Source organism: Rutidosis leptorrhynchoides, chromosome 7 (genome assembly GCF_046630445.1).
Source record: "Rutidosis leptorrhynchoides isolate AG116_Rl617_1_P2 chromosome 7, CSIRO_AGI_Rlap_v1, whole genome shotgun sequence".
NCBI lineage: Eukaryota > Viridiplantae > Streptophyta > Magnoliopsida > Asterales > Asteraceae > Rutidosis > Rutidosis leptorrhynchoides.
In genome coordinates this window covers 1,091,167-1,110,079 of record NC_092339.1, presented here as the reverse complement: position 1 = coordinate 1,110,079, position 18,913 = coordinate 1,091,167, and the positions used below count along the sequence as shown (strand labels likewise).

General features: G+C 32.2%; 2 protein-coding genes and 1 long non-coding RNA gene across 15 annotated transcripts; 2 read left to right on the top strand and 1 right to left on the bottom strand.

The window, feature by feature from the left end:
• Nucleotides 1–603: 603 nt before the first annotated feature.
• On the top strand, nucleotides 604–3,506 carry LOC139858291 (uncharacterized). The gene is made up of 3 exons (XM_071847149.1): nucleotides 604–978; nucleotides 2,144–2,224; nucleotides 2,857–3,506. The coding sequence occupies exons 1-3, from the start codon at nucleotides 820–822 to the stop codon at nucleotides 3,166–3,168; spliced, it is 552 nt and encodes a 183-aa protein (XP_071703250.1). The 5' UTR covers nucleotides 604–819; the 3' UTR covers nucleotides 3,169–3,506.
• Nucleotides 3,507–5,684: 2,178 nt separating this feature from the next.
• LOC139857397 (uncharacterized) lies at nucleotides 5,685–10,755 on the bottom strand. 11 transcript variants are annotated; one of them, XR_011762516.1, is made up of 10 exons: nucleotides 10,169–10,755; nucleotides 9,880–9,992; nucleotides 9,522–9,553; nucleotides 9,040–9,148; nucleotides 8,900–8,956; nucleotides 8,313–8,410; nucleotides 8,088–8,182; nucleotides 7,334–7,461; nucleotides 7,054–7,250; nucleotides 5,685–6,041 (listed from the first exon to the last, which is right to left on the bottom strand). It is a non-coding gene; the product is annotated as an uncharacterized lncRNA (long non-coding RNA). The 11 variants fall into 11 exon arrangements; XR_011762514.1 differs by having other exon boundaries at nucleotides 5,685–5,930; XR_011762509.1 differs by lacking the exon at nucleotides 5,685–6,041 and adding an exon at nucleotides 6,054–6,755.
• Nucleotides 10,756–12,500: 1,745 nt separating this feature from the next.
• LOC139858654 (uncharacterized) lies at nucleotides 12,501–15,800 on the top strand. 3 transcript variants are annotated; one of them, XM_071847485.1, is made up of 3 exons: nucleotides 12,501–12,737; nucleotides 13,469–14,076; nucleotides 15,515–15,800. In XM_071847485.1, the coding sequence occupies exons 2-3, from the start codon at nucleotides 13,541–13,543 to the stop codon at nucleotides 15,585–15,587; spliced, it is 609 nt and encodes a 202-aa protein (XP_071703586.1). In that variant the 5' UTR covers nucleotides 12,501–12,737; nucleotides 13,469–13,540; the 3' UTR covers nucleotides 15,588–15,800. The 3 variants fall into 3 exon arrangements, with proteins under 3 accessions (XP_071703586.1, XP_071703589.1, XP_071703588.1); XM_071847488.1 differs by having other exon boundaries at nucleotides 15,134–15,800; XM_071847487.1 differs by having other exon boundaries at nucleotides 14,586–15,800.
• The last annotated feature ends 3,113 nt before the right edge of the window (nucleotides 15,801–18,913 follow it).

Below are 18,913 nucleotides of genomic sequence, written 5' to 3'. Positions count from 1 at the left end.
TTAAGATTCTTGTGATTTATCTAAACAAACTTTGCTTATCGTGTCGGAAACATATAAAGATCAAAATTTAAATTTGTTCAAAAATTTCCGAGTCGTCACAGTGAATGCATGAAATTGATATTGTTTTTCTGATTTGTTTATGAAAATGATAAAGTGAATAATCGGAAGGTGTAATTTGTGTTTTGTGTGAATTCATATTTATTAATTTTTGGAGTTTAAGTATTTTCAATTTGGAGATGAAAGTGAAGGTGGAGATGAAGTTAGGATGAAGGTGGGATGTAGGTGATTGTAAAATGATAGATTTACCCTCAAGTGCTTGTCACATGACTAAGTATAACGAAAGAAATTAACGGAGTTAGTTAGTTGGACTATCTTCGCTCCTCTTCCAAACCACAATGACTATCCACACTCAAAATCAACACTTTGGTTAATCATGCAATATGGTACAAACCACAGGGACTATCTGCGCAATTTTCTCCTTTAGAGTACGTGACCTAATTAGTATGACCCAAATACCCAACCCAACCAACCAACCCGGCCCAACCCAACCCAACCCGTAATAAATATCTTTACCACCGATTCATAACTTGACATTTACAGCAACTACAACAACGCTATATATTTCTCTCCACCTACGCCACCGTAGTACTCCTTCAATATCGCCGTAAACCACCGTTACGGTTTCCGATTCGCGGGGACCACCAATTTTCGATTACCTTAAATTTTACGGCGATAGATAGAAACATACGCTACGGTATCAATCTTTCAATTATATTTAAATTTAAATAATAATAATAAATATAATAGTATAATATAATAATGGCGAAAAAAAGGAAATCGTTAGCGACGAGTCTCGATGAAGTCGATCGAACCATGTATTCGACTTTTAGCAATGCAGCGAATTCACTGTCGCAGCTTTACTCGCAAGCCATGAGCCAACAGAAGCTTTCCTTTTTATCCGGTGAACGCCATGGATTGGTATATGCCTAAATCTGTTATATGTTAATTCTTTTGTTTATATATGCAAGTCAGATTATTGAGTGTTGTGTTTTTGTGTTGTTTGTTTTGTTCATCTCTATAAACCCTAGGTTTATTTTAATAGTTGATGTTTAATTGTGTTTTTGTGTATGTACAATTGGTTAGGTGAAATGGTGAGTTTTGCATTTATGACAAAGCTTTGATTTTTATTTGATGTGTTTTTGTGTGGATATCGTGGCTGTTTGGATTAGCTTTTCATTGGAGTCTTAAAATTATATAAGTCATTGTAATTGCCAAAGACTTTTTTGGATTTTTAGGTAAATAAAAGCCCATTTTCTAGAGTGTTAGACTCGTAATTCTTGTGAATCTTTGCCCTCGTGTAACAACAGATCTCATATGGATAGAAAAATAAAGTTATGGGGTGCTAATAAATCAGAATTATGGAGTATGGAACTATGGATGGATGGTGGTTTATTAGGTTGTAAGACACCTATAATACCTTGCAGAATTGTGATATAATAATTGTATGTAGGAAGACACGTAAATACTCAGCGGTGAATCAGTGTGAAAAGTTTGTTGTTCTTTGAAATACTAGGCATAAACCTTTGATGATGTTTGGTACTGGTTAAAGCACTTGACTGATAATTGGTGAAGCTGCTATCACACATATTGTGTATTGAGTGAGCACACACATGCACCAATATGAAATTCATTAATTTTGTAGACATTAAGTTTTTATAAATAATAGAATATTTCTTCATCGCTAATCTTTATATGTTGGGAATAAATCATTTTCTTACTATTTAACCAAACTTGAGCCTGTTATTTTACTATGTAATATTGGTTGAATTTTCTAAAAAGATGCACTGTTTCTAATTTTACTGTATATTTTGTTACTTTAAAGTGTTTGCTACAAGTGTTTATTGTGATGTTGAATGGTCTCTCTTGTATGTAGTAAAGTGGTTGATCTTGTGGTCTTTCTTTTACGTAGTAACATGGTCATTCATATGGTCTATCTTTGTAGCATGTATGCACAAGTTTGTAACCTTTATCTGACAAAACTAGCTCTCAGTGGCTCACGTTACTTGTGTTGGAGGTCTGGACTAGATTGAATCTTTCTGATTTTGGTTGTAGACTAATTTTTGACTAAAATTTCAACTTGCAGGAAAAACTCTATCAATGGATATCCAAGCAAAATGCAGAAGGATTGCGAGTGACCTCAGAAGACATATTAGCGTATATTGAGGTAAACATTCTATACATGGGACATTTGGTTATATTATATGTACCCGTGGAACACTATATTGTATCAATAATCTGACCTGCATCATTATGTTTGTGATGTTGATCATTAGTATTGGTTGTACATATATATAATGTAAATTTAGGTTGAAGGTATTTGTTTTGTGTCTAGTTACCATAAACATGCATTTTACTTATTTTGTTATGAATGTCCTTTCTTTGGGTGTCTACCCCTTGATTACCTTGATTTTTGTTGGTCGGAAGTCCTCCTGGTAGTAGTCTTTCTGCCCTCGGGTTGCGGGAGGGAGGACTTTCTCCACCTTGACTGTTTCAGTTTTTTTATTTGAACAATTTGACTACTTTGACCTTTTCAATTTCTTTCCATTTTAGCTATTATCACAATTAAAATGTTACCCACTTGACATGTAGTATGACCTAAATATTAAAATGTGTCTTTTAATTATTATATACATGTTTTAATGCACATCTCTCTCTTTCTCTCTCTCTCTCTCTATATATATATATATATATATATATATATATATATATGTGTGTGTGTGTGTGTGTGTGTGTGTGTGTGTGTGTGTGTGTGTGATTTTATTGTCAATAAAAAAAATGGAGTACATTGCTGTGCAGGGTGAACTAGATTTGTCTGTAGAGGAGGCACCAATGGGTCCAAGAACTACACTGCAGAACCAGCAGGTTATGCAGTTGACAAACCCATTTATAAATTCTGGATCATCAAGCGTTCCTCAAGGATATCGATCTGACCACAGTGATCAGCCATCCAAAAACTACATATTCTCCAATGCTTTATCAAGCCCTGTTCGTCGTAGCCTTCAGAACTATCATATTTCGCAGGAAGGCTATGGTGTCAAGAACAATGACCATCAGGATTCTTCGATGGACATGAATGCAGATGATACAGGTCATGATTCCACTCATTAACAACTTTTCAGTTCCATCTACATTCTTATGTCATAATCCTTCAGTGTTTTCGAGTGCTTTAACACGTCAAATAGAAAGAAAGAACAATATTTTACAAGATTAAACAAGTGATGAAGGTTGGAACCGAATTTGGCGAAGAAGAAGAAGCAAGTCATCTTCACGGGGTTAGAGAAATGTATACTGTTCTCAGAGAAGAGTGTCGTTGTGTGGATCTTTTCATGTTTGTAAAGTGGTACTTTTACATGTACACAACAATGAGATATTTGGATTACTACTGTGTTACCTGTTATGCATCTTTATTTGTCCTTGTACTAGTTTTTCTTTAGATGTTAAAAAATTGGGAGGGGTTTGTGTACTTGGGTAATTTGGTTACATGTTAAGACTGTTTCGTTTTTGGTATTTGTTGATACAGGTTAGGCCCCCCATTAATGTTAGCGGATTTAGGATATTAAAGATATCTAAGCATATTGTGTTTTTAACCGCGTTTAGGAGTCACTAACAGGGGTTTAAACGCGATTCGGAACCCACCCACCCGATCATTTAGATGGCGAATCCATCCGGGCATCGCTTGTGGTGAACTCCCTCGGGTGAGGCTCGAATGCAAAACGTTAGAGACCTTCGAGACCTAAGAAATATTTTGCTGCTTATGAGAGTCGAATCCCCGACCTCCCCTTCTTGTGGTGGTGTCTGAAATTTTGGTGATTTTGGTGGTTTAGTTTTCTGGCAAGGGTTTTCGAAATTTTGTCCTTCCTCCTATTTTTCCGCCATTCGCTTATATTACGTACCTTGGTTTTACTGTGTGCATCTTCCTCCTTCTCGGTCTCCTCTATTTCGGACGACGTCTATTCTCGGTTTCCTTTGCTCCATTGCCCTCGTCGTCGGTATCCTTCATTTTTGTGGAGATGTCTGACGTTGATGGCCTTAGTTTCATATTGCTGGCTCCCGGAAGCTCATGTGTGGTAGTGTTTTCGAGTGGTTTTTGCTGGTTCAAATTATGGTTTATATGTTTTATATTGGTGATTGGTGCTATGTTTGTTTGGGTATCGAGTGTTAGTTTCCTTGGTTTAGGGTAGCCGGTCTTGTTGGTGGTGTTGTTTGACCTCTCGTGTTTGTTTTTGAGTTCCAAAGGCATTTTAGGTTGATAGAACTCAAGAACAGACAGTTGTGGGTTTATATTTGTTTTTGGGTTGTGGGTTTATATTTGCTTTTGAGTTCTGAAAGCATTTTAGGTTGATAGAACTCAAGAACAGAAACTTGTGGGTTTATATTTTAAAAGTTGAAAAGTACTCGTACAAAACTGAATTATTCAGAATATCTGTCATTCAAATGTCAGAAACAAACGCGTGAAATGTTGAATGATTAAATATTTAGCGCTGAACTATTCAATTAAAAGGTAAACAAACGCACCTTAAGTGCCAGTTTTACCTTATTTAATTGACAATTTTTACGGCTAGATGAATAAAGTAGTACTCCTATGGGTATAATATAGTAAATTTTATACTTCTGAACAATTTTTTAAATATATAAATATTTATTATATTAAAAATATGTGGTAATAATAGTAATATAATAATACTCTTTCAATATCAATTTAATATATCTCGTACAAAAAATACATCGTAAATACATATTGCTATCAAACTATAAAAAAACACTAAACTAATTATTTTCATTTATTTTTAGTAACGTAAGTGAACTATTATTTTGAAACAATTCTAAAATAAACATTTAGCTATATGAGCAGATGTTACCCCCAACCACTCATTCTTCATCTTCTTCAAAACACACACAAACTAGAGTGAGAAAGTTCTGGTGAGAGAGAGCTTGATTTGGAAGGGAACAAGTATTAATCTCGTTCATCTGTTTTTTTTAAATCAATAATTGGAACGACACTTTTGCTGTCAAAAGCGGCGCTTCTGCCGACTGACCAAAAAGGCTACAACCTGCAGACAAAGAGCGGTGTTCTTAAGATTAAAAGCGGCGCTTTTGGTCCTGAACAGGTGCAGGTTCAAGTTTTGCTAAGTGTTCAACCAACTCATTAAAACTCAAACACACGTTTACAATTCCATGACTTAAACACAAGTTTAATGTGACCCAAATTACATACGTTCCCACAGCATAAACGATAACAATGAAATTATCTAAATGATATGTATGGTAATTAAGTATTGAAAAGAACCTAGATAAACGACTACATATTACTTTGTTAAAATGAATACTTCATCAAATCGATGAATGTAACCAAATAACAAATAAGGAAGGTCGTTGCTCCATTCCATTGGTAGTTTAAAGAAGGTCAAAGCTTGATTCGATTCCATATGAATGTACTTTCTCCGTTAAAAAAAAGTACTATTTCATTTAACCTTTTGACCTTTTCTTTCTCAGCTTTAACTTTAATTACTTTTGTTTATTATATATCTATATTTAATTTATATGAATGAACTACTAGCTTAGACCCGCGAATTCGCGGGTTTCGTCAAAAAAATTAGACAAAATTGCTCATTTCATTCCTGTGTTTTCCACTTTTTTGACCGTTTCATCCATATGTTTTATTTTCTGCATTTTCATCCTTCAAAGCATTATAAAGTCTCAATTTCATCTCTCACCCTAACAAAGGTTAACTAAGTCCGGTTAAACTATTCACAGGGACTATCCAGTTAATCTTCAATTAATTAAACTACAAAAATCAATTCATTCTTCCTCCGTGTCTTTAGATTTATCTTTTTCACGATCTTTTATCTTTTCCACCATAAGAATCTGAACTGCAAAGCTTCACTTGTTCAATGCGAGGAGTTGAAAATTTGAAAACAGAGAAGACTAATAAACTGATGAAAAAAACAACAAAAACTCCAACGAACATCCTCATTTTTTCCCTATATACCAGAACATTATTATTAGGATGAAAGAAAACAAATAAGAAAATATAATAGCTATTTTGTATATACAGCTCTCGACAAGTCAATGCTTTGTGCCAGCCACATCAGGTTCCCAAAACAAATTTATGTGTACGAATGCCACTCTCGTCCATCATTGTACGAATGCAGTTCAACACATCTCGATCTATCTAGCCTAATTTTTACCCTTCTAATTATATTAATATCTTTTAATTGTTGATAAAAATCTGACAAATATATAATAAGAAATAATACTTCAATATATATACACAAATTAAATTGGGGCTGGTCATTATTAGCTTGAGATTATGTCACTAGTGTCCTCAATCTCATCATCCAAAAGACGGCGATGAGCAGAAGCCATTGCCAAATACCGAGCTGTTGGAGTATTACTAAGTGCCCAATTTCCACTACAAATAAAACAACTACAATATTTCATTTTACAAAGGAAACCCCTGTGGAGTCCAATTGGATAAATACACATTCATTATTGAAGGCTATAGGTAGGGTTTGAATTGGAAACGACCACATTAACGGTAGCCCCAATAATCTGGAAAATGAACACAAACAAATAGTAAAAGAAGACAAAGTACTAAGGTAGCCTATGGTTTCAGTTGAGACTTTGATTTGTAGGCCGCGTCTGAAATGGCTTTCTGAACCGTTTTCATAGTTGGGAGTACAAAATTTGCAAAACTAATTTATCATTTCTGACTGTATTAGCTACGATAACATTTATATTTATAAATATCAAACAAAAGGTGTTTCAGGACTTTCCAACCCGCTAATATCAACCCATACCATGAATTGATTCGACCATTTTTAGACTCATTACATAATTTTCCCAAATACCAACAATCATATTTTCCTAACTGGTAATATTAGCTAGATCAAGACTTAAAAAATCATTGACATATAAATAAAAAATAGTGTACATCATAACTTCAACACCTTATATCAGCTTTTAAAAATAGTGTAAGTTCAGAGGACATACCTATGTGAATTTAAGAAGTGAACCGCTGGTAACCAAAGCATCAGCTTCGAATTGTTTAAGACATCATAGGACAACCCACACAACCAGTTTCATACGCGAATGTTCAGGCATCCTTCAAAAAGTATAGAGATACATTACATCAAACTTTTTTTATTGGGTATTGATCATCGTCATCACTAAAGCATTAAACATACACCCTAAAGAAAAAGAAAAAAGAAAGTTAAACATTCCAATTTGTACATATAAAACAAATAACAGAACCCGAGTTCAAGTTTATTACCTATCTTTTCATCTTCACGTTTAACTACCACCATTAAAAAACAAATCAAATGATATCATCACATCAAACGCTCCAATTCAACATATTTATACAATTCAGTAGAGTTGATAGAAATCATAATTAAAACCCTACAAAAAAGATATGAACACATAAGTATGAAAACGATACCAAATAAACAACACAAAAAGGATAAAAATCTGCATAAGTGAATGGAGATGGAAGATGAAGTTGAATGAAACTGTATCAATCAGGAAATGTGATTCATTTGAATTGAAATGATGGTAATGATGAAAGAAAGTTTGATTAGGAGATGAGAATGATGGAAGGTTATAGATGGCAAAAAGGAAGGGATGAAGTAAGTCATCCTCTGATAGAAACCAATTTCTATATATAATACAATCGAAAAACATTATCTAGTCTATCCATCTGTCCTAGAATAACTTCATTTGTGGCTCAAGTGATATAAGTGAACATGAGCAAATAAGTAAATTCACAAATGATCTACTAATTATAAAGTTATATAACCACATTATCATTATAGGTTGACCCATATGTAGTAATTATGCACCATTTATATATGAACAGGTCAAATCTGATTATGTCTTCACTAATAGGTCAAATGTGTTGGAAATCTTCTAAAATATCAAAAGTTAGTGCATAAAGACAACCCGCCCGTTTCACAACTCAAGTAGACTAAAGTCAACTGAATAAAGTTGTTACCTCAAGCATATTTATTCGAGAACTGATTAAGTACCTCAATGAAATAACCATAGGTAAGTGGGTAAAAATTGTCATCTTCAGTTAGAATCAGCTATTTCAATGAAAATTGCCACAACCAACTTCGAATATCTACAGTTCAAAGAAAGAATACCCATAATAAGATATCCATCAAAAGAAGACATGGATGCACAACCAACTTATTTTAAAGATACTTAAAGTGATTGATCATAATTCATGAGAAAATAAGTTTTTGAGTAACCTGGTTTTATTTGGTTTGGGTGTTTTTCTACCTTATCTACCAACTGATGGATTCTTATCATATACTTTCTTCTCAAGCTCTGCATCACCATATTGCACCTACAAAAAAAGACGTCTCTAGCATCTAAATCTATAGCAGAAAACATTATACCAAAAACAATTAAAGATGAAGTAGCAAACGGACATGATTTTTTATCTCGAAATGGAGCCCTAAATAAAATAATATATCTATGAGAAAAATCAATACAGTAGTGTAAAAAAAAAAATTCTTTTTACTTTTATAAATGTCAAACTACACAAATAATGAACTTAGCAGATACAGGCATACAAAATTCAGTTAACAAACCTGAATCAACAATAGATATAAAGTAGTATTACTTAGAATTAACAAAAATAAGTAACAAACCTTAACAGATATAAAGTAGTATTACTTAGAATTAAAAAAAAAAAATAATTAACAAACCTTGACTACACCTATATATAATCCCACAATAAATTTTGATTAATCATGTATCTGTTGGCTCCATATTAATAATTACGTAATATATAGAATATATGCATATCGATTAAAATGAAATTAGGCCCAACCTCGAAGTGTAGACAGGATATTCTCCAATGGTTGAATGCTTCAATTAGCCTTTTGACCTGGGCCCAAATTGTAGAAAGATAATTCAACTGGCGAATTCGAGAAAGATAATTCATATTAAATAATTCAACTTGATAAATACCTTGACACGAATCTTTCAATAATATATATAAATCTTGCAATCGTACTTATCTTCATTTGTTTTGACCTGGGCCCAAATTGTTTTCTTCTTCATAGCACTTCCATGATATCTATATTATATTATATTATATTATATGGAGTATATAGTATAGATAGCATTGCTGCCCAGACGTCCATAAATGGTATAGCCATCCTCTTCTTTAATGTTACAATGACATATTGTTAATTTATATTAGATAACATTATAAAGTTTACAATATTATCTAATTGTTTAATACGTCATTCTTTAATTTGAAGCCACTTCCAACTGAACGGGTCAACACACATTTTCAACATTGTATGTTACTGTTAAACGGGTTCTATTCGAATCGGAAAGCCGATCCACTATCATTAATCTTTCGAAGCATTACATCTATGTCTTCATTAATTTCAGAAGTTAAGTAATGGCTGTTGTTGCACAACCTTGGGGTTTGCAACCATTACCTTTATATTTGATTCTCTCACCCAATCTGCAACTGTAACATAAATAAATAGTATTCATTTTCTAAATAAAAAAGTATAAAAGAACCTATCTTTCAATGGTAACATCTTAAAAAAAAACCCATGCCTTAAATGAACACATCATCAGAATTAATTTAATCAAGATAAAATAATGCAAGTCCAATGCAATAACCAATGACAAGTTATAATTTCCATGTATTGCATTGTTGTATCACATTAGAATAGAAAGAGTAAACATACAGGATAAGATATTTTCAAAAGTAAATGAACACATTAAGAATAGTACATATGAATCTTAGCTATGAAGAATGCAAACATTATTCAGAATCAGTAATCTTACTTTTGAGACTCAATTATAGGCAAGCGTGCTACAATAAGTTCACAGTATATCTCAATCAATTCATATGTTGCCACCATCTTCTCTTCTCGAATTACATGTTCAACCTGATACAACTATAAAAATAACAAATATAAAATAGAGTAAACCATGCTAATTGACACTGCAACACATATTCACAAAATAAAATGTGAATCAAATATGTAAAAAATATTAGGGTTTTCCATAAGAAACTTTTAAAGAAAAGTATTAAAATCAATATTAGATCTTTGATTCATGTAAACATACGTACCTTGAAACATCACAACTTAATCTGGATAGATCGACGCAATTGACAACCGATTTCTCCATTCTTCAAGATCGCCAATTGACAACCGATTTCGCCATTCTTCATCGACATTCTTCAATTTTTTTTTTTTTATTTATTTTTTTTTTTTTGAAAGGCAAACTCACACACCCACCTAAATCTAACTCGAATATATACACCACGAATTGTCCTAAACAGGACTCGAACCCTCAACCTCAAGGTTGTAAGGGTGACCTCGATACCCCAAGCCATTGGCTCTTTGGTATCGCCATTCTTCAATTACTCTGCAATTTTACACATAGCGCTGTATGAACCCTAATTGATGAACCCTAATTTTGCGCTGTATGAACGGTATTTAATTGATGATACTTGCAATAATCTGAGAGCAATTTGAGACGTTCAGAAGCTTGAACAACCGCACAACGACAGCAATTTCCATATTCATATTAGTTTTAGCAGTTTCTGATTTTTAGGATTGAAGTATTCTGATGCCGATAGACGATAGGGTATTGAGGCGAGTGTAGTATCGAGATGCAGATTAATTTTAGTAGCGATTGTGTTTTTGCTCCGTGTTTTTTAGGGTTAGTATGGGAATAGTAGTGTTTTTTTGAAGACTTATCGAGTTATAATTAATCAAGGGTTTAAGGAAGGGGCTTAATCAAGGGTTGTGATTAGTAGAAATTTTTAAACATATCTCAATTAATACTTTATTATAATGTATAGTAGAGATAGAGATAGAGATAGAGATAGAGATTTTTCAAAGGTATATTCATTAATATAATTTTTATCAAATATTTTATAACACTAATAGAAAATTTAAAGTTAGAGTTATAAAAGAAAGATTTCAAAAATTAAATGAGACGATTATTTTAGAAGAGGGAGTGATAAATATAATACTCTAATAAAAGTGCTAATAATTAATTAAACACTAATGTTAACCATAGCACTTAAGTAATGGTTAGACCATCATTATCCCTGAAGGGCGTTTTGACGTGTTGCTGGGTGATGGTGGGGTGTTTGATGAGCATGCTACCAGACTGCTGTGTAATGGGTGGTGTGCTGAGTGGCGTTTTGCTGGGTAGGGGTGAGATATTTTTTATTTCTTTTTCATTTTTCTTTCAGTTTTATTGATTTATTAATTACTTTATACTATTATTTTATTAATTAAAAAGAAAACAAATACGATTAAAATAAAAGCGATACGATTAAAATTAAATAAAAACGATACGATTACATTAATAAAAACGATAAGATTACATTAATAAAGACGATACGATTAAAATAAAAGTCATAAACTAATAAATAGAATCCTGACTCACGTAACCTTCTTCAAGGCTACTCGAATCGGAGGGCTCCCGATTAACCATAGAAATGCTCATGTTTACAAGATACAAGACAATTCGACATGGTCGTGTCCTGGCTCGCTCTTTTTGCGCATCCCATTGCTCATCCGTAAATAGAAACATAAACGATTGATGCTCTTCATCGAAATACACAATTTGCGTAAATACGTATGGTGTTTCTTTTTGGAGAAACTTTGACAGCTTCGTACAGTCTTCAATATCGAAAACGTCGACATCTTCAAATGATTTTTTTTCCCCGTCTACATACGACTTCCAGTCGTACTCAGCTCGGCCCCCGTAGTGAACGTCAAGAGAAAGTTTGTTCGAATTCATTGTGTTTTGATTAAAATGTAGAGGTGTATATGTGTATATGTTTGTGTTGTGTGAATATATGTATGTGTGTATCTGTGTATAAAAGAAAGAAAATTATATCCGTTGCAATATATCCGTTCAATACATACACGTACACATTTTGAACCCAAACACGCTCAATTTCTCCGGTGTTAACTTGAAGCACGCGTCGGAAATTACCCACCAACCCGCTGTGGTACGGCGTGCGTGTTGGCGTGTTGGTTCAAAACCAGTTCGAGCACGCAGCGATATTGAAGGTCTAAGTGTTCATTTTTTTTGTTATATCTAAATTTTGAATCCGCTTGAAAAGAGCAATCACCTGTTTTGCATATAGCTCGAAGTTATTACGTCTGTACCTAAATATGCCAAATTAAAAGCTCATTTTTTCCATGAATAAAAATTACTTTAAGACATTCAATTACATAAAGTAAGTTATAAAAAAAGAAATTAATCACTATATATAATTACATAATTGAATTTAAATAATTAAAAATGGAATGTTTAATTATTATTACTGTACTTTAAATGTGATGGTTGATGGTTGATGGTTGATGTTGTCCGTAAACAAATAATAATAATAAACACATTTTTTGATTATTTATGATAAACGTGTTGATAATCGATAATAATCGATAATTGATGCTCCCTAATTGATAATATGAAGTTGCCCATTTTATATCACAGAACACCTTTATTCTTTAAACTTGTTTTTTACATCCACACACACCTCGCAGCTTTCATTCTTTAGAAAACCATATTCCGGTTACCGGAGACCACAACTCTATCAACTTTGGCACGGCGGTGCATTCATGTAAGCTGAATCTGTTCTCGGATCCGCCAAAAATTCGAGATTTTGCTAGGTAACTTGATTCCATTTTAAAATGAATTAGGATCTTAGGTTTTCGCCATAATGTACGTATTGAGTATTGTAATTGTAATTGTATAATTACATTACGTTGATGTAGCTAATTCGTTAATCAGTGGTAATGAATATGATTTATAGTTGTAGAGCGTAATTTAGGATTTCTTTTTGAGCTTACGGTTATTGTTCATGTATTGTTTAGAAATATAAAAATAATTACAGATCAAGCAACATATATATATATATATATATATATATATATATATATATATATATATATATATATATATATATATATATATATATATATATAATATCTGTATTATAAATTGATGTAAAATCAATGTTCTCATATTTGTAGGTGATTAGAAAAGCATATCAAGCAGCTCAATCTGATTAAGTTCAAAAGATTTAATTTAAAAATGCCTTGTGTTTTTGTATTCTTTTTTGCTTAATGCACATTGTTCTTCGTGGATTGAATTGATATTGTTCCTAAGGTTAATTACTAGTACAATTGTTCTGTTAATAAAGACATATTCCCAATTGTACTTGTAATGCATCATATCTCTTAGATAATTTTTTCATAACCTTTAGATTATTATTGAAATAATGTAGTTTTGGTACTGACATGTCAATTATCATGCTAAATGTTCATAGAGAGTATAAGCTGTTGCATGTCAACCTGCCAATTAGCCTTTCTTTTTAATGTTTGCCTACTTTTTTCTTTAGGTAAGTAAAGGTAGTTTAAGGTGGTTTGATTATGAATAGAAGATTAATGGTGTTTCCAACTGAAAAGAACTGATGTTATTAGCAGTCGAAGGAGGAAGGTTTTTTTCTTCCTCGGCTACAGGTTATAGTAACGGACTCAACCTTCTTCTCTTGGGTCACAAAAAGGAAGAGAAACCCATGAGAGTTAGCCCGTGGAATCAGTACCATTTGGTGGACCAAGTATCTGACCCTAATCTCCAACTGGCTGCCAATAACAACCGTTGTACCTGTGGCTGTGCTTCCTTCACCTGCTTTGGTCGTGCTGCCACAAAACTCGAGAGCCCATCCCGTGGGGGGCAAAATGTTATAACTTCATCTAAGTTAGAAAAAGTTGAAGAAAATTCTCGTGCCTCAGATTTTGTAGAAGGTGATGGTCATAGTAATAATAATGGCAGAAGTGTAAGTTCTCTTAAAAGCAGCTTAAAGAGACGGACGGTGACGGTTGCGGTCTCAGTTGCTGTTAGTAACAGTGATGAGGTTGAGTCGGTATACCAAAGTGCTAGACGGAGTGTGAATTGGACAGATGTTACAGGGGGAGAACTCTGTGAGGTTCGGGAATTTGAGCCCAGGTATATATGATTTTAGTTTTAAACATGAAAAATGAGCTGTTTGTATATGGTAAACTAGTGCACCAGTGTTGTTGTAGGGATTGATAGATAATTTAAATGATGCTTTCCTTTGTGCGTGCGTAATTGCTTGCAAATAGAGGTGCCAAAGTGGTCAGGGGCAGGGTGGGTTGGGTAATGGGTCAAAACTGACTTTGGTTCAGATGGACAATGTTTTGGTAGGGGTTGTGTTTTATTGACCCCAGACTACTTTTGTCCCAAATATTTCAATTCTTTTTTTCTTTTTTTTTTAATTAATGGTTAGTATGTCAAGTATGAATACAAAAATGTTTTCTGTTCTCAAAAAGTAATCCGACAAAATTACTAGAATGTCCTATGCCTTAAACATACACATGGTTTCCTTATAAACTTTTTCTTATCTATTTGACCTATTAGAGATGAAACATAACCTGACTTAACACCATTCCATTCTGCTGTGTCTTTCCTAACTTTTCTTTGAATAAGTTATGTAGGACCTACCGGTGCATTTTTCATTTTCTTGCATCTCAGCAGCCCCAAGAGGTTTCCTAGTGATTATTCATTGTGACTGATTGTCTCATGAGGCATTAGATAGCATGTTCTTATCCTTCTAGGGTCGTCAACTTCTTAACGTAATATTGACTTGTGCAATCTTTGATTCTTGCCTCTGTGCGTAAATATAGATCCCAAAAGACAGTAGATTTCTTTGAGAAATGGATAACATCCATGTATTGGGTCATTGCTTAGCAACTTATTACATGTTATTTGGTAATAATGCATATCCTTGAGTAATATGATCAGTTCTAGCCTTCTAGAATGTGCTTTCATATATATGTATCTGTAGGTATGTGCATATTGTAATTCTGGAATATATATACCTTTTGTTCTTTTTTAAGAACAAATCCCAGAGTTTATATTCCGGGACTTGTATATGTTTTTGCATTATGATGCTCATCGCTTACCTTTGCAATGGAAATTCTAATTCTTAATTTGATTAGTTAGAAAACTTCAAACAACAACGGATAAGGTTCTTCGTGTTCAGGTACTCGGGGAAGAGGAATTACTTCAACCCCAAGATATGCTGATGGTGAGATTTGAATCCGAGACCTCTTGTAAGGAATTACATCAAAATAAAAATAACAATTAGTACTATTATTATTTTTAATATGATATCGTTAGATACAGGAAATATATAACACTTTGTATATTTATTATAGTAGGATTTTGTGTGACTACATCTATCTATTTGTTTATTTATTATTCCAGATTTTTTATAAAATACTGTACTTAACTAGAAGATAGAACCTTGTCCATAAAGAGACTTGAACTGCATGTTATATGGATGTTCTGAGTTTTTATTTATACACTCCATGTATACTCTAGAGTAAAATTTCTAACTCATATTTCTAAGCGGTATTTGCAGCGAACACAGTGATTCAGATGATGAGTTTGAAAACGGTGGTACTCGGAAGACTTGTTCATGCAGGATAATGTAGTTTCAAGTTCTAGGTTTGTGTTGCTTTACTCTTTTGATGAATTGAAACTAGTTTTTGTATCATATCATCATGTTGACACACGGTGCGATTGGTCAGATTTGTGTTGTGTACCCCAGTCAACATTATGTGTGACAACCCGAAAATTTTCGACCAAATTTAAACTTGATCTTTATATGTTTCCGACACGATAAGCAAAGTCTGTAATGCAGAATCTCGAAAATTTTGGAACTATGTTCATATATTCAATTATCCTTTTGACTATACTCGACGATTCACGAACATTTATGTACATATAGATATGTATATACAATATATAGTTATAATAATTGACAACGTTAACAAAGTATTAGATGTATAATACTTCACATGAACGTATTTGTTTCAATATATGTTTAACATATTCATCGAAGGAATTAAAAGATAATATCAAATGATTGAATTATCAGATACATTGTGATATGATTACGAGCCTCTGTTGTGAGGTCCACTATGATTTAAGAGATCATTTCATTTTTAACGGTATACGGAATAAATGGTAAAGTGATTTACAAGTGAGAACAAAGTGTCAATTAACGAGAACTAGACAAAGATTAGTGGAGGTTCCTGTTTAACTTTCAATGCATGCTTTACAATGATTGTCTTGTATCTCTGGTTAAGTTAATTATTTTTCATATTGAAAACGTCTTACGATATAGATAAAACCTTTTGACAAGTTATAAATAATAACGGTCCGTGATTTAATTGAATATAAATATATAAATAACTTGCAACGTGTTTTTAAAACATGTTTATGAATATTGAATATATATATGATTTCAAATTAGTCAAGTAACGAAAGTAAAACTTGTTTATTGATTCGACTGATAATTAAATATATTAATTAGAACGTTTGAGAAATCAAAATAAACAATTGCGCATAAAGGAATTTTATCAATTTATGCTTTAAAGGGTAAACGTGACGTGTTATAATAAACGATTTTAAATCAACTTTGATATATAATTAATTTTGAAAAACTAAATATTATTAAATAAATATTTCTAATATATATAAACTTATATTTCTAAATGAATATATATATATATATATATATATATATATATATATATATATATATATATATATATATATATATATATATATATATATATATATTTCCAAATAATAACATATAACTTCTATATAAAATGTTTTGATTCAAAATAATACTATCGTATATATATATATATATATATATATATATATATATATATATATATATATATATATTTGTATATATAGTGAAAAGATGATTTAAAGAAGCAAATGATCAAAACACTCAAATGAATAAGTTACACTTTGAGTGAGATATTTTTCATTGATTTAAGTCTAATTATTGATAATGGTACACGTCGCGTATGTAAAGTGCTAGTTTTCTAAGCGTACGAAAATGAGTTCCAAAAACCGAAACCAGGACATGAGTCGAGTGACAACGTACAAGTCAATGGAACCAATTTTACAAGTTTACTATATATGTAAATATAATATAATATTTAAATAATTATTAAGATTAAATATATTATATAAATAAAACCGTGTGTCGGCAGGAAAAGTTAAACATTGTGACCAGTCCAGACTGGCCATGCGATCGCATGGCCAAACCAAATGAAACTCATGCAATCGCATGACTCATGAATTTAGGAAACATCTATAAATTTGATCGAGTTCGTTTCAGTTTACACACACATATCACTCTTTCTCTCTCGATAAATATATTTATATTATTAATATAAATATTAATATTAATATTATTATTATTATTATTATTATTATTATTATTATTATTATTATTATAAAACATATTAATATTATTATTATTATTATTATTATTATTATTATTATTATTATTATTAGTATTAGTATTAGTATTATTATTTATACATAAAATACTACGACGAGGTTCTGCTCGCATGTTTTCAAAATGGGTTTCGAGAGGGATATAGCTAAGAAAATTATGGGTTATAGCTATGGAGGTTATGGGTATCGTTCGTAAGGTCAAACCTAGTGTTTATCATCTCCTTTGCGTCCTGCAATATTGAATCACAATATTGATACGTGAGCATTCATATCTTATCTTTTATATATTAATAGTATATCCCTGACTAGTGCTCGAGTATATATATATATATAATCATGCATGCTTGTATGTTTAATTTCGTCGTTAAATAGTATATGATAAATCACGAATTTAATACTTATGCTACTGAGATAAGGTATATGATATGCATGTCGTTGGAAAGCTGGCGAAAAAAATTAATAACTTTTCATTTAGAAATCGTGTGGTTTCGATGAACGAATTAAAAGATATGGTCAACTGAATTATGATTGACGTCAATTGAAATTGTTTTGAAATCTACAATTAATATTTAAACAACTTGTTTATAACATTAATAAATTGGATTTTTGAATACAACTAGTCAAGTAAATGAATTCTTATATAAAACACGTCTCGTTTTGTTAAACAATTGTCAACGTTGACTTTTTGAGATGACTTTTGTTAACTTTTGCATGTTGGTCTCGAGCATTAGGATTGTGATACACTATGACCAGACTTAGCTTGTTAGACCTGTAATGACCAACATATGTTCTCTAGGTTGAGATCTACGGTTATTTTGCATTCCGAGTTTCGGTCACATTTCGGTGAATGACCTTATGTGCTGCTAAGGTGAGTTTCATATGCTCCCTTTATAATTGCTTTTGCAATCTATATTTTTAGGCTGAGAATACATGCACTTTATTTTAAACACAATGGATACAAGTACATACTTAAATTCTACACTGAGTTTGAACCGAAAATCCCTTAGCTTTGGTAACTAGTAACTGCCGGTTATAAGAACTGGTGGGCGCGAATAGTTGTATATGGATCCATAGGGCTTGACATCCCCGTCTGTTCCAGGTATAGAAACCCTAGCCTGAACTATAAAACAGACGTATGCTATTTGAGTTTATTACACGTTGATTTGCGTGTATTGTACATGTTGGTTGCATGTATGTTAAAACATGGGTACTTATTATATATACGTTAAAGTTTAGTTACCAGGGTGCTCAATCTTGTAGAATATTTTGATAAACGTTTCTGGATGAAACAACTGAAATCTTGTGATCCACCTTTATATACAGATTATGCGCAACATTAAAACTATGAATTCACCAACCTTTGTGTTGACACTTGAAAGCATGTTTATTCTCAGGTTCCTAGAAGTCTTCCGCTGTTTGCTTATATGTGATACAAGTTATGTGCATGGAGTCATACCTGCTTTATTCGAGAAAACGTTGCATTCACAAAATC

What these genes read in the sequence shown, in the direction of transcription:
- LOC139858291 (XM_071847149.1), top strand. Translation starts at nt 820, where the DNA reads ATGGCGAAAAAAAGGAAATCGTTAGCGACGAGTCTCGATGAAGTCGAT. An exon ending in CCGGTGAACGCCATGGATTG is followed by an intron (nt 979 to 2,143) that starts GTATATGCCTAA and finishes TTCAACTTGCAG; the next exon opens with GAAAAACTCTATCAATGGAT. An exon ending in ACATATTAGCGTATATTGAG is followed by an intron (nt 2,225 to 2,856) that starts GTAAACATTCTA and finishes ATTGCTGTGCAG; the next exon opens with GGTGAACTAGATTTGTCTGT.
- LOC139858654 (XM_071847485.1), top strand. Translation starts at nt 13,541, where the DNA reads ATGTTATTAGCAGTCGAAGGAGGAAGGTTTTTTTCTTCCTCGGCTACA. An exon ending in GTTCGGGAATTTGAGCCCAG is followed by an intron (nt 14,077 to 15,514) that starts GTATATATGATT and finishes CGGTATTTGCAG; the next exon opens with CGAACACAGTGATTCAGATG.